At 37.9% G+C, this 18,811-nt stretch overlaps 1 protein-coding gene across 1 annotated transcript in view; it reads left to right on the top strand.

Moving 5' to 3' along the window:
- The window catches only part of LOC106926354 (membrane-associated guanylate kinase, WW and PDZ domain-containing protein 2-like), a 102,448-nt gene that overhangs the window by 57,117 nt on the left and 26,520 nt on the right, over nucleotides 1-18,811 (top strand). Inside the window, exons 6-9 of the mRNA XM_088006322.1 lie at nucleotides 2,074-2,153; nucleotides 13,167-13,224; nucleotides 15,592-15,713; nucleotides 16,198-16,380. Coding sequence (XP_087862448.1) covers nucleotides 2,074-2,153; nucleotides 13,167-13,224; nucleotides 15,592-15,713; nucleotides 16,198-16,380 — 443 coding nt within the window. The remainder of the gene's footprint in view (nucleotides 1-2,073; nucleotides 2,154-13,166; nucleotides 13,225-15,591; nucleotides 15,714-16,197; nucleotides 16,381-18,811) is intronic.

The raw sequence follows: 18,811 nt of genomic DNA, 5'->3' as shown, positions 1-18,811 counted from the left end.
GTGCAGAAGTGTAGTGTAATTTGAATTCTAAATTTGTGACCAAGTCAAAAGACATCAACAGAGAGAGGAACACGTAGAAAAAAATGCAGTTTAAATTTAATATTTACATAGACACATTTTTTTCTTACTGTCTGAAATCAAATCGGACCAAATGTCTCTTGCTTTAGATCATTTAGAATTACCAAAATGATTTATGTGTGCTAAATGCCAGAAAAATTAATGTGACATTCTTTGTAACTCTCTTTGAATTCAGAACTTTAAGTACTGAATGATTACTGTCTCTTTAAACAATGAGGCAGAGCCCAGATGATGATGTCATAGCTTTGGAAACCTCTGATAGGCTAATATTTGAGATAACTGGAGGTTCAAATTTTGGTAATTATAATTGATCTAAAATAAGAAAAGTTTGGTCTGATTTCACTTCAAACAATGAGAGAAAATGTCTTTTTCATTCAGTGTTTGTGTGTAAATATCTGGTTTCAACTGCATTTTTCCATACAGTTGAAGTGAGGAGGAGGGAGTCAGAAAAAATGTTTGTTGCTAGCGGTAACTTGGAGTTAAACCGGAACCGTGAGGAGGAATTAAAAAGCTCTCTGTTGCAATTTTCATATTGATGTAATTTCTGTTTTCGTTCCATATTGTCACTCAGACACAGATATTCATATTTTACACACCAGCTGTTTGTAAAGGTCTCCCTTTCTTCCACATCAATTTGTTCTCCAATTATTTAGCGTTCAAAATGTTGTGAGGACTCTTTCAGGTTAACCAAACTATATGTCTAGAGAATAATGTGCATCTTATTTTCCACAATAGTCCATTTGATGCTGCAGATCTAGATGTCACATGATCATACATGTATACGGTACTCAAAATGTTCTTAGAATACTTTTCTGCTTTGAAAATTCAGTTTTGATCCCAGACTTTTAATGTTTATAGATTTTGTTTGGCACTGAAACATGATATATTTATGTGCTATAATAATCAATAACATACATTTTTAGCCTATCCGCAGGATTCAAAGGAGATGTGATGGTAATCTTGCAATTCTGCAGGTTTTCTGAAAGTCTTTTAAAGTTCTTCTCTGAACTTTAGCTGTTTATTTTCACTTCAGTGGCCGGCTATTTTGAGATGAATGCATTTGTGTTTGATAAGCCACTTAGCTGTGACCCATAGATCACTCCGACATAAAACGGCACACACACTCGAGATGAACCTGATCACTTTAAGAAACCTTACCACAGATTCTCAGTTTCTTCCAATTTCTTTGGCTGAGACTCTGAAAATACAGTGTGTGTGACATAAATTGGTATCTTAGCACCAACGAGGTAATTCCCAAAAAGATATTAGTGTGTGTATTTTTCTAAACCTAAAGCCTGAACCATTGGGAGTGAAGCAGAGGACTTGTTATTGGAAGTGTTGGCATCTAACATCTCCATCAAGCCACTCCACCATCTCCATGAAATCTTGAACATATATATTATTACATTTCTCAGTGTCATGCAGTGTTAACTTCTGGTCAAAAATCTTGCTTTCTAGGCATAGTAAAGCTACCAAAGTGTCTGCAGTGGTAGAATGTAGCTTTCTAACATTATGTTATAAGATCTGGATGTTACACCCAGTGTAGATAAAATAAAATTGTTAAAAATAAACCTAATGTAATGCACCCACTTTAAAGTCATGGTTTATGTATGTCTGTGTGTAAATTTTATAGCTCTGGCCTCTCCTCTTGAATAATTGATGTGGCTTAGCGCTGCTAATCAGACCGATGCACACACACAGGGAAAATTGCAAAAGTTTACGTGTGTGTGTGTGTGTGTGTGTGTGTGTGTCCTGTTGAAGTAACACTCCTCTCACCCTTGCTAATTAGTAGCTGGAGGCTAATTAGTGGATTAATGGGCATTCGGTTTACCTCAGATATCCCCTCGTCTTTCTTCAGTAGCACCACATGTAGGACGCTGGTGTTATTTTTTTACACTCTTTTTTTTAATGCTCTCTGTCAGTCTCTCTCTGACCTCTGTTTGCACTGTTTTTTCCCCCCACCATCTCTTACCTTCATCTGCACCTCACCTCCAGTCACAACACCAAAACTACATCGTGGCTCGATCCGCGGCTAGCGAAGAAAGCGAAACCACCCGAGGAGTGCAGGGAGGATGGTGAGTCTGAGCAGCCTGTTTGTTCTCTTAAAAGCTTTGGTTCACGTTCACGCGAGTCAAGCTCATCTCTGGGAATTCAAAGGTGTGTGTTGTCTCCCCGTTTCCTGCTGCTTCTGCACCTGATGTCTCTTTATGACACACAGTTTTTCCCTTCCTGGAGGATGAGCTCATAAAAACACCCAGCTGTTAGAAATGTGTCCTGCTGGTCTCTTGGTTCTCCAGAGGTTTTAATTCACTTTTGATGGAGGGATTTTTCAATCCAGACAGAACAAAACGGACAAATGAAGTCCAACTGGGCAGAAAATGAATGTGTTTTGCCTTATTTTGACACATTGCAACCTGAGTGTATGTAGTTGAGATTTTTAGGGAGGAAAATTTCGAAACAAGTGAATCCTGTATTTAACTCTTGTGATTCCACTGAGGAAGCGTTTCCATGAATGGATTGTGTTGTTTTGGATAATCTATTCCTGGTTTGTCCTTCTGAGATTGAATGTGTCCTGGAAATCCACACTACAGGCTAAATTTGGACTCAGTTAGTCATGGCTCCAACAGTGTTTGGACAGCACAGCGCTGCATGCAGGACATTAAGCTCAGGACGCAGAAAGTGATTGCGTTATATATATATATATATATATATATATATATATATATATATATATATATATATATATATTTTTTTTTTTTTTTTTATAAGACCGTGTCTTCTTGTGTTTATTATGCCACCATTTGATTAAGAGCTACATGAAACAGAGCAACCAGATGAAAAGGTAAGGTGAACATTTGTTCGACTCTATCAGCCTTTAGCCAACAAATTAGCTTGCGATGAAATTCACTAAAGTGAATCTGAATCAGCACCTTCTTTTCTTCTGTTTTCCATCTGTTCTGTAATTTTTTCTCTACATACTCATAGCTAAATTTTCCCCCATTTCTTCTTTCAATCCCCTCTTGTTAAATGTTCTACTCATTTTTGTCTTCTCCCCCACACTACATCCCTCCCAATCTCGTCTTTGGGCAGTACTGGGCCAGACTGTGATGGGAATGCTAATAACCCGAGTCCGCACCGCATAAGCTGGCTCTTACTCTCCAGATTCAAAGTCGGACAGAAAAACATGTGGACACCACTGCTGTCACTGACCAGATCTATGTGGTCTAAATGCAACAATAATCAGAAGACCCTTACATTCTTCATTTTAAACAATGCAAGTGTTTCTTGATGGGAATGAGCGATTATCAGAATCTGTTTGTTTACAAGCTTAACGAGTATATTCACATCCTTGGTAGTAAGAAAAAACAAATCTGCTACTTTTTTTCTACTTTGTGCAAACTACAGGGTTTCCTGTAAAATATGAAAATAGCTTAAATCAATATATTCAGGAAGAATTCATCTCTTGCATCAGCCTTCTGGTTAAGATTTGTCATCTTAATATTTTAGTACGGATGACGCATTAACTGCAGGAACTGGACTTTTTGTGCTGCGTTTTCTGGGGCCCCATCACTTTGACAGCAGAGCCCAGGAACAAAGCAGAACATCAAGGGGGGGATTCTGGTTTAACACTTTGTAAATTACTGTGAACCTTTGGGTTTGTAGCTGCTCATAAAATATAACAGGTTCTGCTGTCTTCATTCTTTGGACTGCTTTTTACATTTGCCATTTTTGTCTCTTCCTCAGGACTGTCATGCACTGCAAGACACAAAATTTTACCGAGTAATTTTGGTCTGATTTCTAGTGTAAATATCTTATTACACTTGAAATAAGACAAAACTAGCTGAAAAGTATCTTTTCGGCAAGTTATAGAGGCTTGTTTTAAGTTAATAATTCCTTAAGATTAATGAAAAAATATGTCTTCTATTGGGAGACAAATTAACTTATAACGTGGGAAAAATTTCTTGTTATAAGTTTAAACATGTGCCAGTGGAACAAGCACTTTTCATCAATATTAAGGAATTATTTACTTAAAGCAAGCTTCTGTGCTTTGCTATAAAGTTGCTCGTAAGTTAGTTTTGTCTTATTTCAAGTTTCCTAAGACATTTGCACTAGAAACTATAGACAAAAAGAGATTTTGTGTTTTTGCAGTGTGGCAATAAGATGGATTTGCCACAGTTTTTTTTTCTTGTCCATAATGAATGTATTTTCATACACATCTTCCGCTCCACTGCATGCAAATTAGATAATTTGACTCAATAATCCACATCAACATAATGTCAGTTATAAACTTGGCGCAAAAAAGAATGTTTTGTTTTTTTCTATTGCTGGGTTGAATTATATGTGTTGAACACATGACAAATTGCCAAATTATCTCTGCAACAAATAGCTTATTATGCTTTTGACTCTTTTGTGCCCCAAGTGCTGACAATCAGGTTCCTGTTTGGTGCCTAGAAAAATCCAACTATAGACGTGAATTGGAATCTGCTTCAAGCAATGCACATTTAACTGATTTAAATTTCACTTGTGCAATCGAGAAAATTCAAGCTGCTGTTCTGCAAAACAGAGTTAGAGCATTACTTTGACTAAACTCCAAATTGAAGGTCAAGTTTGGGTTTGTTGTTTGTGCCAGCACAACCGAACTGACCAATCAATCACTGCTGGTTGAAGGACGATGCACCGTCCCGCAGCAGTGTGTGACCACGCTGCTCGCTAGCATAAAGAGAACTTTTACTGCACACGACTGAGACCCGAGTTTGAATTAATTGTTAAATAATGAGTAAATTGGCATTTTTTTCTTGTTTATTGAAACTTTTTTCATCCAATCAAATAAAGGAAACATAACACGAGTCAATAGAAGAACAAACCTTTTAGGATTGGCAGAGATTGACACAAATTCCTGAGTTTTTGAGTGAAGTATGCATATTTTTTGTGCTCAAACATCATGCTCTGTTAAATGTATTAGCCTTTCATCAACTTACATGTGGGAGAATGTTGGCTGCCGTTTTCCTTTTGCTCTTTTGGTGTATTGAGACAGAGTTGGGGCACAACAATTCATAAAAATATGTGTTGGGAGCCTCATGGAGAGATGCTGCTGCAACCTAGTCTCTCTCTAAAAGCTCTTGAAGGAGATTAGTGGAGAGCGCAGAAAGATCTTCATCCCCACTATGAAGGCTGTTTTGTTGCATTTTACTCTACTTCTTAAAGAGAATCATAAATCTTCTATAATGTATTAAGCATACAGTACTAGCTCACCTCCTTTTCTTTTTCTTATTCGGCTTTCTCTCTCAAACAAACAGCTTGGTATAGTATTTCTGCTGTATGTAAACATTAACGCGGTCTGTTTCGGTATTAAAGCAGACCGCAATTATCTCTGAAGTAGTTCTTCAACTGATGGGTTTAAATTTCCAACGCAAAGGCCAGAGAGCTTCGTTTTCCTTTGTCTCTTTCTTTACCTCTTTATTTCATCTCTTTGAAGTTGATTTGTCCTTCTCTTTGGGTTTCTGTGTTTCTATCTTGGGGGCTGCAGTAACTTATTTCTGTGAGCTTAGCCTGCTGGCAGAGGATTTTGAATCAAAGGCTGTTTGCTGAATTTTTGTGAAGGTCCTGGATGACACATCGTATCCTCTTACCGCACCCTTGGAATCCCACCTTTTCAGAGCGGTAAGCACTTCAGCAGCCACAAGGATTTGTTTTTACAAATCCTAGTGATTATTAGACATTTTTTTATTTTAATAATTATTTAGATGTTCATTTGTTTTTGTTTTTTTGTTTGTTTCTATTTTTGCGTCAGCCACACATGTTGAATGAAGTATGTAGAGAGCAGAGTAGATGTTGAAGGATAAAAGTAGACAGAATGATATAATAAAAGTGAGCAGAAACATAAGGAAGAAGTGGGGCCGATTTTAAATGCCCCTTTGCCTGAAGGATTTCTCAGTCTCACAGCCTCTGGCAGGCAGCAGACAGATATTCAGAGGAACTTTCATCAGTTACTGGTTTCCTTTTCCCTCTTGTTATTCCCTTTTTGTTGCCTCCATCTCATGCATGTCTGGTCTTTCTGCTTCACTTTCCTTTGGCATCTCATATCCTCATTCTGCATTCCCTTTCTCCTTGTGTGGTCTCCCAGGCCTCTTTTGCTCCCATGCTGCATTTTGGTGAATCCGAAAAGAGGTTTGTTTGTGTTGATGTGTTGGTACGAATGTTGGTGAAACCTTCAAACACATTAGCAGGTCCTGCATCTGCACACTGAGGCGCACTCAGAGTTTGCAGCCAGAGATCTGCATCAGATGGAGTATTTTCTGCTTAAGCTTGTTTGTAATATCTGCTCAAAGAAAATTGGGGTAAGGTTTTTTAAGTCCTTTTTTCAGCTGGCTGCAAGCTGCTTTGCAACAATAATTGCTACTTTTTTCTGTTTGAGTCATTAAAAAAATTAAATCATGTCTTAGATTTTTATTTTAAAACAACAATGCATCATTTCAAACTGAGAAGACAAAATGATTGTGTCATAAAATGGGGAAGCAAAAAGAGAGAGATAGAAATTACAACCTGCCCCCAAGAATAAAAACAAAACAACATCACTAAAAAAGAAAATAAGTACAATATAGCATCTTTCAGTTTGTGTTCATTATTTCATATGGATAAAAACTTAGTGTTTTATCTGTGGAGCTTGGTTTGCTATCTGTTTCGTCAGTGGCTTAGGAGGATAGATCTCCATAGTTTAGTGCTGGAAATTCAGAGTTTCATCCCCAGAAGAAAGAGTGTTTACTGATGGGATTCGCGATAAAACAGTAACTGGGATGCTGCAAGAGACACAGTCTGAGTGGCAGAGAGTTGTTTATATCCTCGCGTGTTGTTTCAGCACACGACAGGTCCAGCCCCCACCTGGGGAGAGAGAGAGAGAGAGAGAGAGAGAGGAGAAGTGGCTCTGCTTAAAGCTCAGATGGTTTTACTTTTCCTTCTGATGGTCGTTTTAGCGGACAGATCACATCGAGACGAGTTAACTCAGACTGTGGTGCTTATCGCACTGAACCAGCTCAGAGGTGAAGGAGAGCAACAGATGTTTAATTCAAAAGTTTTTGATTTGGTAATTCACATAAAGGTGAAATACAAACTGAAACCATATATAGTTGTCAGACTGTACGGGTGAGTAGCTTGTTTTGAACAACACCTAAGTTTGCTTCCCTAATTTTAAAAATTGGGGAGATACTTGCTTCATTTGCTCCAGTTTTTAGGTTCATGTTTCTACATAAATGAAGTGAAAAATGTCTTAAATTATCAGAGCCTGAACACTTAATATCATAATATCCACATTCTCATTGTTGCATATAGCCTAATGTAGTTTAGTATGGATGAAGTAATTTCTGATGAAGAATAAATAAAAAACATGACCAGAATATTCTTTAATTTAGTTACACATTTAATCAGAAGGTTTAACAATCCAAATTGGTCAAGTTCATGTCTGTGGAGAGTGCAGGTTGTGATCGAACCTCTTTTGATGCAAACATGGATGAAACCAGACCGTATGTTCAGAGAACGCCGATTCAGTCTTACAGCAAGAGTTATGTGGCAGATTTTCCCATTTTTTAAAATTATTTTCTTTTTAAATTCACATTAAGAAGGAAATATGTGAGTAACCTGCAAGAAACCCGATTGCATTCATGCTAAATATATGTAGTCAACTCTGTAAGATGAAGATTTTTGTCCTGTGTTACTGTGAATGTTTGGCCAGACTTAAGATATTCTTTAACATAAAATCCCAAACCTGAGCCTTAAATGTTTTCATTTGTAAATATTTGTTGTCTTTGAATGAATTTGGTCAATTACAGTAAGAAGGAAGCTCATCCCTTGAAGTTTTGGGGTTTTGGACACATCTTTCACAAATATTTTTTATTTTGGCTTTATTATTATTTAATAAATCATGATACTTTGAATCAGAAGTCTGGTTTGGTATATTTGAAGTTAGATTTAAATACCTGAAGACCACCAGATCATTGTTCAATTTAGTTTTTATTTTTTACCATAAATGTATCAGTTTGTACAGCTGGATATTCATGTTATTTCAATATGTTGATATGCCGTTTTTTATATTCAAATCTTCAAATAATTAAATGCTAAACATTATTATCTATTAACAAATTGCACACAATGAAATTCAGCCTAATTAGTGGCAAGTCCCATCAAAACTCGACTAACAATGCCAGTTATAAGTTATTTCTTTCATTAAATGAAACGTTTAAATGAAGCTTCGTTCCTACTTTTTCTGTAAATTTTATTTCCTATAGAGTCGCATAAGGTCAGCCATGAGTTTTCTTCTGCTCATTAGTCAGGGAGACAGCTGGCAGAAAAAGTAATCTGACATAAAAGCTTCACATTTGGACTTCTTTTCATACAGACTCTAATCAAACTACACAAATGAGCCTCTCAGAGCCACAGATACGCCTTCAAACACGGCGAAGAATCAGATTTGGAATAAAAGGAGAATGTACTTTTACTTGTTCAGATATGCTAACACTGTTCAGCCTTTTAATACGCAGCAAATACACACTCTGCAAATATGTGAATGCTTAAACACACACGCACACACACGCACGCACGCACGCACACACACACACACACACACACACACACACACACACACACTCTTTCTATGTTTCAGCGGCAGGAAACAGAGACAAGACGCAGCCCTCAGCTCAAGCAAGGGAAGAGGGAGGGGGAAAAAAAAGACTTTCACTGCTGGTTTCCATGGAAACTGTCTCCCGTTCAGTTTAGGGGGAGGGCAAGCAGCGAGCGCATAAGTTAGGCCGACATTTAAGGTGGCTCATGGACAGGGTGGGAGGGGATTATTTAAGGTGGCATAAAGTAGGTTTGGTTGCTGTGCGGCCAGCGTAAGGAGGGTCGTCTGAGGTAATGGCTGAGCAGAGCGAGCCGCTGAGAGAATGATAATGCAGACCGGAGATAATTGAGGTGTGGCCTCCTTTCACCTTGGACTGCACAGTCAGCATGCTCCACTGCCAGGACGCACACACACACTTTGACACACACGCACACACACACCCCCACACACACACACATACACACCCCCACACACACACACACACGCATACACACACACACCCCCACACACACACACACACACACACACACACACACACACGGATTATTGATATCAAGACCACGGATCTGCCAGTAATTACATTAAAGCGTGAGGGATGTTGCTATAATACCAGCGTCACGCAGAGCAAATAATTGTAAAAATGATAAGATTGGGGATTTATGTGTTGATGTGTGCATCAGTGATTGTTGTGATTATGTGTCACACACTGCTGTTTGTGCAATGTCTGTGTTTCCCACCCAGTCACAAAACAATGCTTTTTGTTCAAGAGTATAAAGTCTCCTTAGAGTAGCTGGTATTTACTGTTTTGTGTGAGACAGAAATTAATTTTGCTTATGCAGCCCAGAATGGCCTTTAGTTCTGCAAAGCTGGCATGCATATGAAAAGAAAAATGTATACCATAAATGCTTATTCATATTTCAGAAATCAGAAATTTTTATTTCGTCTTTCTTCTGAATTAGGAGAGCTGATTAATGGAGTGCAACACATGTAATTCAATCAATCAGTCTTTATTTCTAGAGCACTTTTCATGCACAACGAAACAAAGAACTTTTACATAAGCTAAAAACACAAGGCAACAAAAACAACAAAATAAAAAGAAAGAATTACCTAACCAAGGCCAAGATTTGAAAATAAATAAATGTGAACAAGTCTTGTTGTTTTGAAGGACTGGAGAAATGTAACTGTGTTGATGAGGTGGAGGAGGAATCAGACGTAGAAGGCAATGAATATTCAGAATGCGGATTCAGAATCCGTTAAATTTTAAAAACGTTAAATAAATGAAAAAATATTAAATGTGTAAATAAATAGAATAGAACAAAATCTGTATTTAATTTGGTATAAAAATAGGTAATTATAAGATTTTACTTGACATAAAAAAAATAGTTCTTCTTAAAGAGAGAGTGTGTTAAACACTTGCAAGCATCGCATAAAATAAATAAATGCAGATTTAAAACTCTAATTTAAGTTCAAATTTAGATGTAGTTTCATATTCACTTCATGTACATTTGGAATATGTTTTATTCTCCTCCATAATGTGATCTGCAGCAATGACCTGATAATAACTGTAGATAATCTCATGCTACATTATGCAGATGCTCCGGCTGCAGAGCTGAAGGTTCACTCACATTAGCACGTCAAATGCTTGTAGCAGCAACATGGCAGAGATCTGGCATCGTTTTCTGATCAATTTATTTGACCTCTTGGTGACACATCCAGGGTCGTCCACGTAAAGTGTCAAACTTTCATCATTAAATCGTTTTGTGACCAAAAACAGATTGTTCATTTTTCACCACTCATTCCAAGACACACACACTCATTAGAGAAAACACTTGTGCTTCATTAGTATACATGAAAGATGTGATGGATGTTAATGTTTTCCCAAATGTTCCTCATCCCTTCACACTTAGACCCACATGAAATGTGTCTTTAAATATGCCTAAATATATGCCAAAATTTAAAAAAACATGTGATAGTGGCTATAATGCTGCAAACGGTTGCTTAGTATGTTAGGTCAATTATTAATGGGTAATTGTTTACACCATTGCAAACCATAGAAGAAGATTAAAAATAATCCCTGGCCTTGATTTTTTTAGATATTATAGAGTGAGAAAAACCCAGAAGAATCCATCACCACTGTTAAAGCTGTAATTTTATTCACAAAGCCAGATAGCTGAAAATCAAAATTATGCAGCAGAAACCAGTAGCGACTCTTCTACATCGCATCACTTCCTCTTCCTAATGAGTCCATTACTCCCATTCTTACCCCCATGTTGTCAGTTCTGCTTTACGTTTATGGATTTTGTACGTGTGTATTTGTGTGTGTAATTGAATGTCCGTACTGAGCTGAGGTCAATCCAAGTCCTTTGTGACTCAGAGTTGGTGCATTTTACAGTCTGTGCGACACATCGTGTTTGTCCATCTGCAGTTATTTTCAGCCAGAAGTTAAACTGTGAAGTACAGGACACGAGAGTGGCTTAATGTGGTAGCGTGAGAATGAAGATCAACGCCTCACAAGCAGTTGCTGATGAATGTTGATCAGGAATAAAACATTTTTATGTGGGTTTCTGAAAAAGCTTGAGTGGATGAGGGGAACTGGGCTTTTTTTGTAGCTTTAGATGGTTTATAGGACGAGGTCACTTCTTTGTATAAAAGCTCGACGAGAGGCACCACAATGTAGGTTAAAAAATTGTCTTTTTCATTCAAACACCGCAGAAAGATTTCATTCCAACTTAGGGCCTGACCTACAAAGATTCAAAATAAGTTGTATTCAGTGCCTTTCTCTCTGACGCCCCCAAATAAAAATCCAGTGCAACTAAATTTCTCAGCGTTAAAATTTGAATTTACAGATCTGTAAATTTAATCTTTTATTTATCCAGCTCTTCAGCGAAGGTGTCAAAGGTTTGTTAGAGAATATTAATGTAAAAACAACATAAAGACAGAACCAAGGAATACAACAATGAGGAAGTTTAATGCAGGATCAGGCTGTGAAACAATTCAATCTGAAAATAAAAAAGCATCACCGGCCAGCCTTGCAAAAGAAATGTTTAATCTTAATGGGGTTTTTTTTGGTGAAATGAAGGTTAAATAAAATTTTGAAGCTGAAGCAAGTGACCTGTAGTAGCTCTGGATGACCTGCAGAGGTGAAAGAATGAGTTTTGTGAAGAGCTTTGCTAAATGAAAGTCACACTCAACCATTTAGAAAACTCAGCAAACATGGACAGGACACAACGAAACAAGGTGGAGGCAGCATAATGCTGTGGGGATAGTTTTCTTCAGCTGAGACAGGAAACCTGGTTACCGTTGATGGAAACAACAATGGACGTAAAATTCTTCTAGGGAAGAGCCAGACGTAAAATGTCAGGCATTTTCTTGTGTTGCTGCAAAGGCCTATTGGTGGATTTGAGCTTGAGATATTTTTCTAAGACAAAAAGTCAAGGATTTCAGTCTATAGGTGAGTAAAGGCATTAGAAAGACTTGCATGTGAAAACTTTCAGGTTTTAAAATCTGTGTATCATCTTGTTCACAGTTATGCACTTCTGTGTTGGTCTGTAACATTAGATGACAATGAAATACTTTGGAGTTTGTGGTTTTAGTGTAATTAAACACCAAAGTTTTCAAGGCATTTGAAAACCTCAGTCATATTTAATAAACTGGATCCGATGAGGCACATTTATCAGGTTAAAAGTACCTTTTAGTCTTGAAGTAGTTATTAAACATACTTTTCATTAAGGGTACAATTCTGTATTGAAAATAGTTTCTTTATTGGTCTGGTGTAATTTTCTTGTTTTAAATGTCATGTTTTCATTGACCGTTAGCAGAAAATCACCATAATTAAAAGGAATAAAGCTGAATGAATGTGCTTCACTTAGTAATAACATTTATGAAAAAGATTGACTTTCCAATAACATTCTAATTTCTTAAATGGGTCTGTATCTTTGAGTGTCGCTTGTAATTAGTCGGAAAAGTCAGAGAGTTCAGGAGGTTTTGTGGTGTCTTTGACAAGAAGCAAATACCTAAAAAGGACTGGATGACACAAGGATGAAACAAATAAGAAGTAGGCGTGGAGCAGACAATTAACAAAGCATCCACGGGAACCATCAAAGGCGAAAAGGAGTGGGTGTGTGGAAGAAAATCACAAACAGGAAGTAGTTCTGTGGGGGTATCTGGCCGTAGCGGTGTTGTGTGCACAATAAAAAATGAGCACAAAGAAAGAAAAGAAGACAGACTGTCGTTTTCCTCCCTCCCTTCTTTGTATCGGCTCTTTGTTGTGATTCGTGTCACCGTAAAGAAGCCGCTGCTGCAGATCGAAGGGTTGCCTGTCTACTAAGAGGCGCTTTGGGAGCATCTGCTGTGGCTGCGAGCCCTGAGAGTCATGTTGTCTCCCCTGAGTGGCTCAATTTAGTGCCTAGCTTCCTTCTCCTGCTCTCTGAAAATACTAATAGCATTTCTCTTTTGTCTCTGTTCTTCTTTGTCTCAGAGCTGCCTTATGGTTGGGAGAAAATAGACGACCCCATCTACGGCAGCTACTACGTTGAGTAAGTTGACGTTTTATCACCCTGCTTTATAATAAAACAGGGAATACACTGTTTTAATGTCCATCTGAAAACAAAAAGATGATTCTGGTGAAAAGCAAGTCCTTATAATCAGAATATTATATATGAAGCCAGAATATGAAGTAAATGTTTTAATGCCCATCACCTGTCATTTTTTCTTTAATTTGTTTTTAAAATATTCAACAAAGGACTGCTATTGAAATATTAACTAGTGCAAAACATTCCCAGGAGTGGGCATCCTCTCAAGTTCACCCTGAGGCCAAACTGTGCAAAGCGAAGAGTTATTACAAAACGCACAAGAGCTGCATCTCAGACCCTCAGGTTGCATCTTAAGAGTGGCACTAATTGTTTTCCTACTGGTGAAATATTCAATTTCATATTCCTTCACATGCCCAATAAACTAAACAAAGCAATCTGTGTCTTTAATATATTTGAGACAATTATTAATGCATATTCTAACACACAACCACTTCAATTTGATTTTTTTTTCCTTGGTGTTGATTTCTGTTCAAAATGTTTCACTGTTTTCCACTAGGTATCATCATAAATATTGTATATGTATGGTCTGGAGGGATAAGAGTAATGGCTTTCATAACAGCAAAAAAAATCAAAACAAACCCAAAAAAACATTACAGACTAAATATTGGATACATGACAACCTTTTCTCTCCCGGGGGACTCAGGTGAAGCAATTTATTTACAAAAAAACTTTGCACAAAAAACTATATGGATCAATGTTGGTGACAATTTTTAGTAAAAATGCTACAACAATAAAAAACAGTTAAAACGTCACACAATTTATGCATATAAATGGTAATAACACATGTAAAAAACAAGGAAATGTGCTGTTATATAATATTTCTACAGCAAAAGAGTTTTTATTTGTTTACGTCCGAAGGACATTGGAGGAGCATTTAATAAAGAAACCTGCAAAAAAGAAAAAAAAGGAAAGCAGGCTTTTCAAAGCTGCTTGTGGATCAATGTGACCAGAACTTTATGAGATATTTGGTCATAAAGCCGAACTCCACAGTTGGTGAAAGTCAAATAACATGTCAGAATAAAACACCTCATGTTAGTTTGGCTGTGAAGAGCTGCTTTAAGAGCTGCAGTAGTTGGGCAGCTTTCAGTCATGGAGTTCAGCATGAACCCTTCTGCAAACCAAAGTATTCAGGAGTCAAATGTGAGACCATCTGTCCGACAGACAAAGTTTGTTTGTGAAAAGCACAACGATCCACAGCATGGCAGCAAATATGGAGTGAAATCATGGTTTAGGCGTTTCTCGAATAGCTTAGTCTAAGTCCAGACTCCAGTCTAATGAAAATGTTGAGGCAGGACCTTCAATTAACTGAGGATAAACATAATCCCTCAACCTCCAATGAATTTCTGCAAAGAAAAGTGAGCCCATAAAATGTCCCACCAATATGGACGAAGTCCTGGAGCTGCAGCTTTGAGCTGCTGCAGCTGCTTTGGGTTTTACTTTTCAATCTACTGAATATCAAAATCTAAAAATTTAATTTAATGAAATAGCCTGCTATGTTGGGTGTAATTTTTCCATCTTTGAATATATTTACTTCATTCAGAAGATTTTTCATTATCTTCTGGTATGAAAGAACTATAACTTAATTTTTTATTCAACTCTCTGGTTCTAATTTTATTATGAAATATGAATACTTGAAACCTCTATTGACATTTATCCGAGCTACTATTTGCCTCTGACTTAGAAAATTAAATGTGTGCATTTGTGTATTATAAAAAAAAAAATTTGCGCTCCTCTTTGTGAACTTTATAACTATTTTTAAATGAGCAAAAATGGTTTCCTTTAAGCGGGATTTAACATTTTTGCGCATTTTAGGCAAACTTTGTGAATATTTTAAAGCCATTTCAACAACTTACAGCAAACCTATTAACTGGTTTTGAACCGGTTTAATAATTTCTCTCATGTTTTTTTATGATGTCATAAGTGAACTGAAGTGGAACATGGAGTAAAATTAGTTGAAAATCTTAGCAGAACTCCTAGAGAGACGTTTACGCTGCTATTCTTAACCTTCCTGATAAAAACAAAGGTTTTTAAAGGAATGTTGGATGATTTCTCAAATTTTCAATGTGAGATTATGCAAATAAAACAAAAAAATATTAACATATCCTTACCGAGACGTATAATAAAAGTGACTATTAATGAATCTCCAGGGAGTCAAATCCAACAGTCTGAAGTGTTATATTATTATTTATGAATCCCTACCTTCTAATCAAATTTTTATTCCAGAGCTGTGCTTTTATCTTGCTTTTTTACGGCTGACAGAGCATCTCTAAAGGCTTTTCTGCTCATTCTAATGATGCCGTGTATTTTCAGTCACATCAATCGAAGGACTCAGTTTGAAAATCCAGTCCTTGAAGCCAAGAGACGTCTGGAGCAGCAGAGACAGATGCAGAGCCAGGGACTCTCTGCTCTGCCTTTACCCACAATATACAGAGGTATGATCCCAACATGACCAAACAGAGACCCTTCTCATACAACAACATGGACACAACATGAGCCGTTCAAAATGAACTTGCTAATTTTGAGTGTTTCCTGCCAAAACGAGCCCTCTGAGTTATCCTGAGCTACCCCTAAGAGTTTGCAGTTTCATCTGACCAGATGAGGCAGATGTCACAATGGGCTACGCAGGGTTGGATGGAGATCGGGGGTAGTTCAGGCAATAGGAGAACATTCTCACCCTGAGGCCGCCGGCCGGTCAGTCCAGGCGCAAACGTGACGACATATGAACCCAACACGTTACGTTCTGCTTGATCTGAGAGTCCAGCTTAGCAAGGAAACGCGTTACAGATAAACTCCGGATTTTATTTAATGCAAAAAAATTAAACAAAATCATTTGTTTTGATGTGGTAAAACAAATGCTTGCTGGTTTCGACAGTAGAGACGATGTGAAATGTAACAAAAGCTTGTCTCTGAATGCAGAAAAGCCGTTGTTTACGAGGGACCCGACCCAGCTGAAGGGCACCTTCCTGTCCACTGCCCTGCAGAAGAGCAACATGGGATTTGGCTTCACGATTATCGGAGGCGACGAGCCCGACGAGTTCCTGCAAGTGAAGAGTGTTATACCAGACGGACCCGCCGCTCAGGACGGGAAAATGGACACAGGTAATCACCGGATGCGTAATGGAAGCTGGTTTGGCGCGTAGGGAAACCAAAAACAGCGTCTTCTGCTGGATTAATGTGTTTATAGAGATGTTTAAGTGTGGCATCGTGGTTCTGACACGTAGCCATGATGGACTTTGGGTTCTTGCCATAGACGAGTATATGAAGAAGATTTTCCTGCCAGAAGTTTAATTTCACTGCCCGTCGAGCCGAGCGCATCAATGCCAAGTAAATATCGATGCTGCGCTATCACAACGCTTTCCCATCATCTGCTATAATGCTTCAGTTTTAGCTGGCGGAGGTCACAAAGTCCTCCAACAACACAAGGACGCTTTGAACGTTCAGATCAATTCGTTTAAATATTTTCTTGATCAACAGTTTTCCTGATTGCTGTTTGGAAGTTTTCACTCAAAACTTCTTGTGCAGATGGATTTGATTGTACTTTTCTGTGTTGTATTAAGCCATAATATATCTTTGTTATTACAGACTTTGCAATACACTGAAAAAATAGTGGATTTTTTTCACATCTTATCACAATAAAACCACTAATGAAGTAATACTTCAACGTAAAATACTGCGTAATTGTGAAGGAATCTGAAAAGTGGGCCATTCATTTATTTTCTGCCCCATTTACTTCAATTCCTTTAAATAAAATTCATTATAATTACATTTACAGGTCACATAGTTCGTGAACATAATCTGTCTGTGTTTAATGAGGTTTAGTGGGACTTATAAAATAATCGCTATAACACAACAAGCAGGATGATAATGGGGGTTAACATTTGGCCAAATTGCTAAAAAAAACAAACATCTTAGATAAATCTGGACTGCTGCAGATTCAGATTAGACCCTTAAATAAATAGATAAAATCAGTATAACTTGCTAAGCAGACCAGATAAGATTAAGAGAGTTAAACACACTGTTTTATTTCAGAATCCTCTTGATCTGGAGGTTATATACTCTTCTATCTTTCTCCTGATGGGAAGGTGGCAGGACGTGAAATTAGGAGAGCAGGATGCAGTGTTCAATCTACTACGTGGTCGGTGGTTCTTGCTGGTCAGTATCTTCAAATACTAACCAGCTGCTCAAATAATTAAATCAGACATGTTCAAACCCAGTTCTTCTTCAGTGCTGGAAAAGAGACGCATCTAAAAGTAGCAGGATATCATCTCTCCAACACCGAACTTGATCACCACAGAATTAAAATGAGAAAACGAGAAAATGTCTCCAATGGGTTAAAATGCTGTGTAGTTCTGTACAGAGCTGGTCTGCTCATGTTTCTCCTTTAAAATGCCTTAAAAAAATAAAAATAAATAAATAAATGGGTAATTATCCATACGACCGATTACAACTGACTACTGCATGCAATCATTGAAAGTAACAAGAAATCCACTCAGAGCGTCGGAAAGGACAGGAGCTTCTTAAAGAGACAGAGGCCAATTTTAAGGCATCAGTTATGGCTATGATCAAAGTTTCTGTGAAGTTGTTTTTGATGTGTAGAGTATTTTCATAACAACTGAAGGCAGCATTGTTACTTTATTGTGGTGTAAAGTGGCGCTATGTGCCTGGAAAGTACATAACATCCATTCTCATTCCTTCACAGAGAGATGTTTTGTCTTTTAAGACATGCTGGGGCCTAGAAAAGCCTGAGCTCCTAGGTAAATGTCTTTGTGGGGACTAGAGCCATCGGCTCTTCTGCACGTGATCTGATGGTGGCTGCAGAGAGCCGGTCGGGACCAGCTGCCGTCAAAGAGCGGACCAGAAAAACTGCCTCCCCAGTAAAAATCCACCTGTCATGAACATTACCAAAGCCTGTGGATGTAATGTCACAAACATGATGTGTTGATGAGGTCAGGCTGTTGTGCTGCTGCTGCTTCACACCTGATCTTTCACACATTGTGCAGAATATGTCAACCTTCCCCCTCTAATAATTTTGGAGGTCTATCTGAGCAGCAGAACCTCCTGGTGAAATCTGTTCGCTGCTGTTGCTGCGGCCATCTTTACCTTGGTTCTTCTCAACACCTCAGCACCCCTTGGGTGGCAGGGTGGGGTCAGAGTTCAACGATCCTTTCCTCACTTCCTGGCATGCACATGTTCAGGGAATAGAGATGAACTCATCTCTCCATGAGTGTGTCTTTATTGGCTAATATGAATTTAAACATTTACAGGTGAGCTGTCTGACTGAATTCTGAAAAAGTTCAGGGAGAATTAATATTTGGACAACTTTCCTTTTTTCCTTTTTCAATTTCTCTTGCTAAAGTTTCCCCAAAATATTCCAGTTTATGAGATGTTTCTTAAAAATCTGCTCTTAACGGAGCAGGAATTACAGGAAATAATAAACTGTGCTCAGAGGTTTGTTATCTGCAGAAATATTCATGGAAGCATATTCAGGGCGCCCCATATTTGAGCCTTTGCTTCCCTTCCAGGCATGAAC

This window comes from Poecilia mexicana, unplaced genomic scaffold (assembly GCF_051168715.1).
Source record: "Poecilia mexicana isolate PSO_F unplaced genomic scaffold, ASM5116871v1 scaffold_6, whole genome shotgun sequence".
Taxonomy (NCBI): domain Eukaryota; kingdom Metazoa; phylum Chordata; class Actinopteri; order Cyprinodontiformes; family Poeciliidae; genus Poecilia; species Poecilia mexicana.
This window is presented reverse-complemented; position numbering and strand designations above follow the sequence as displayed.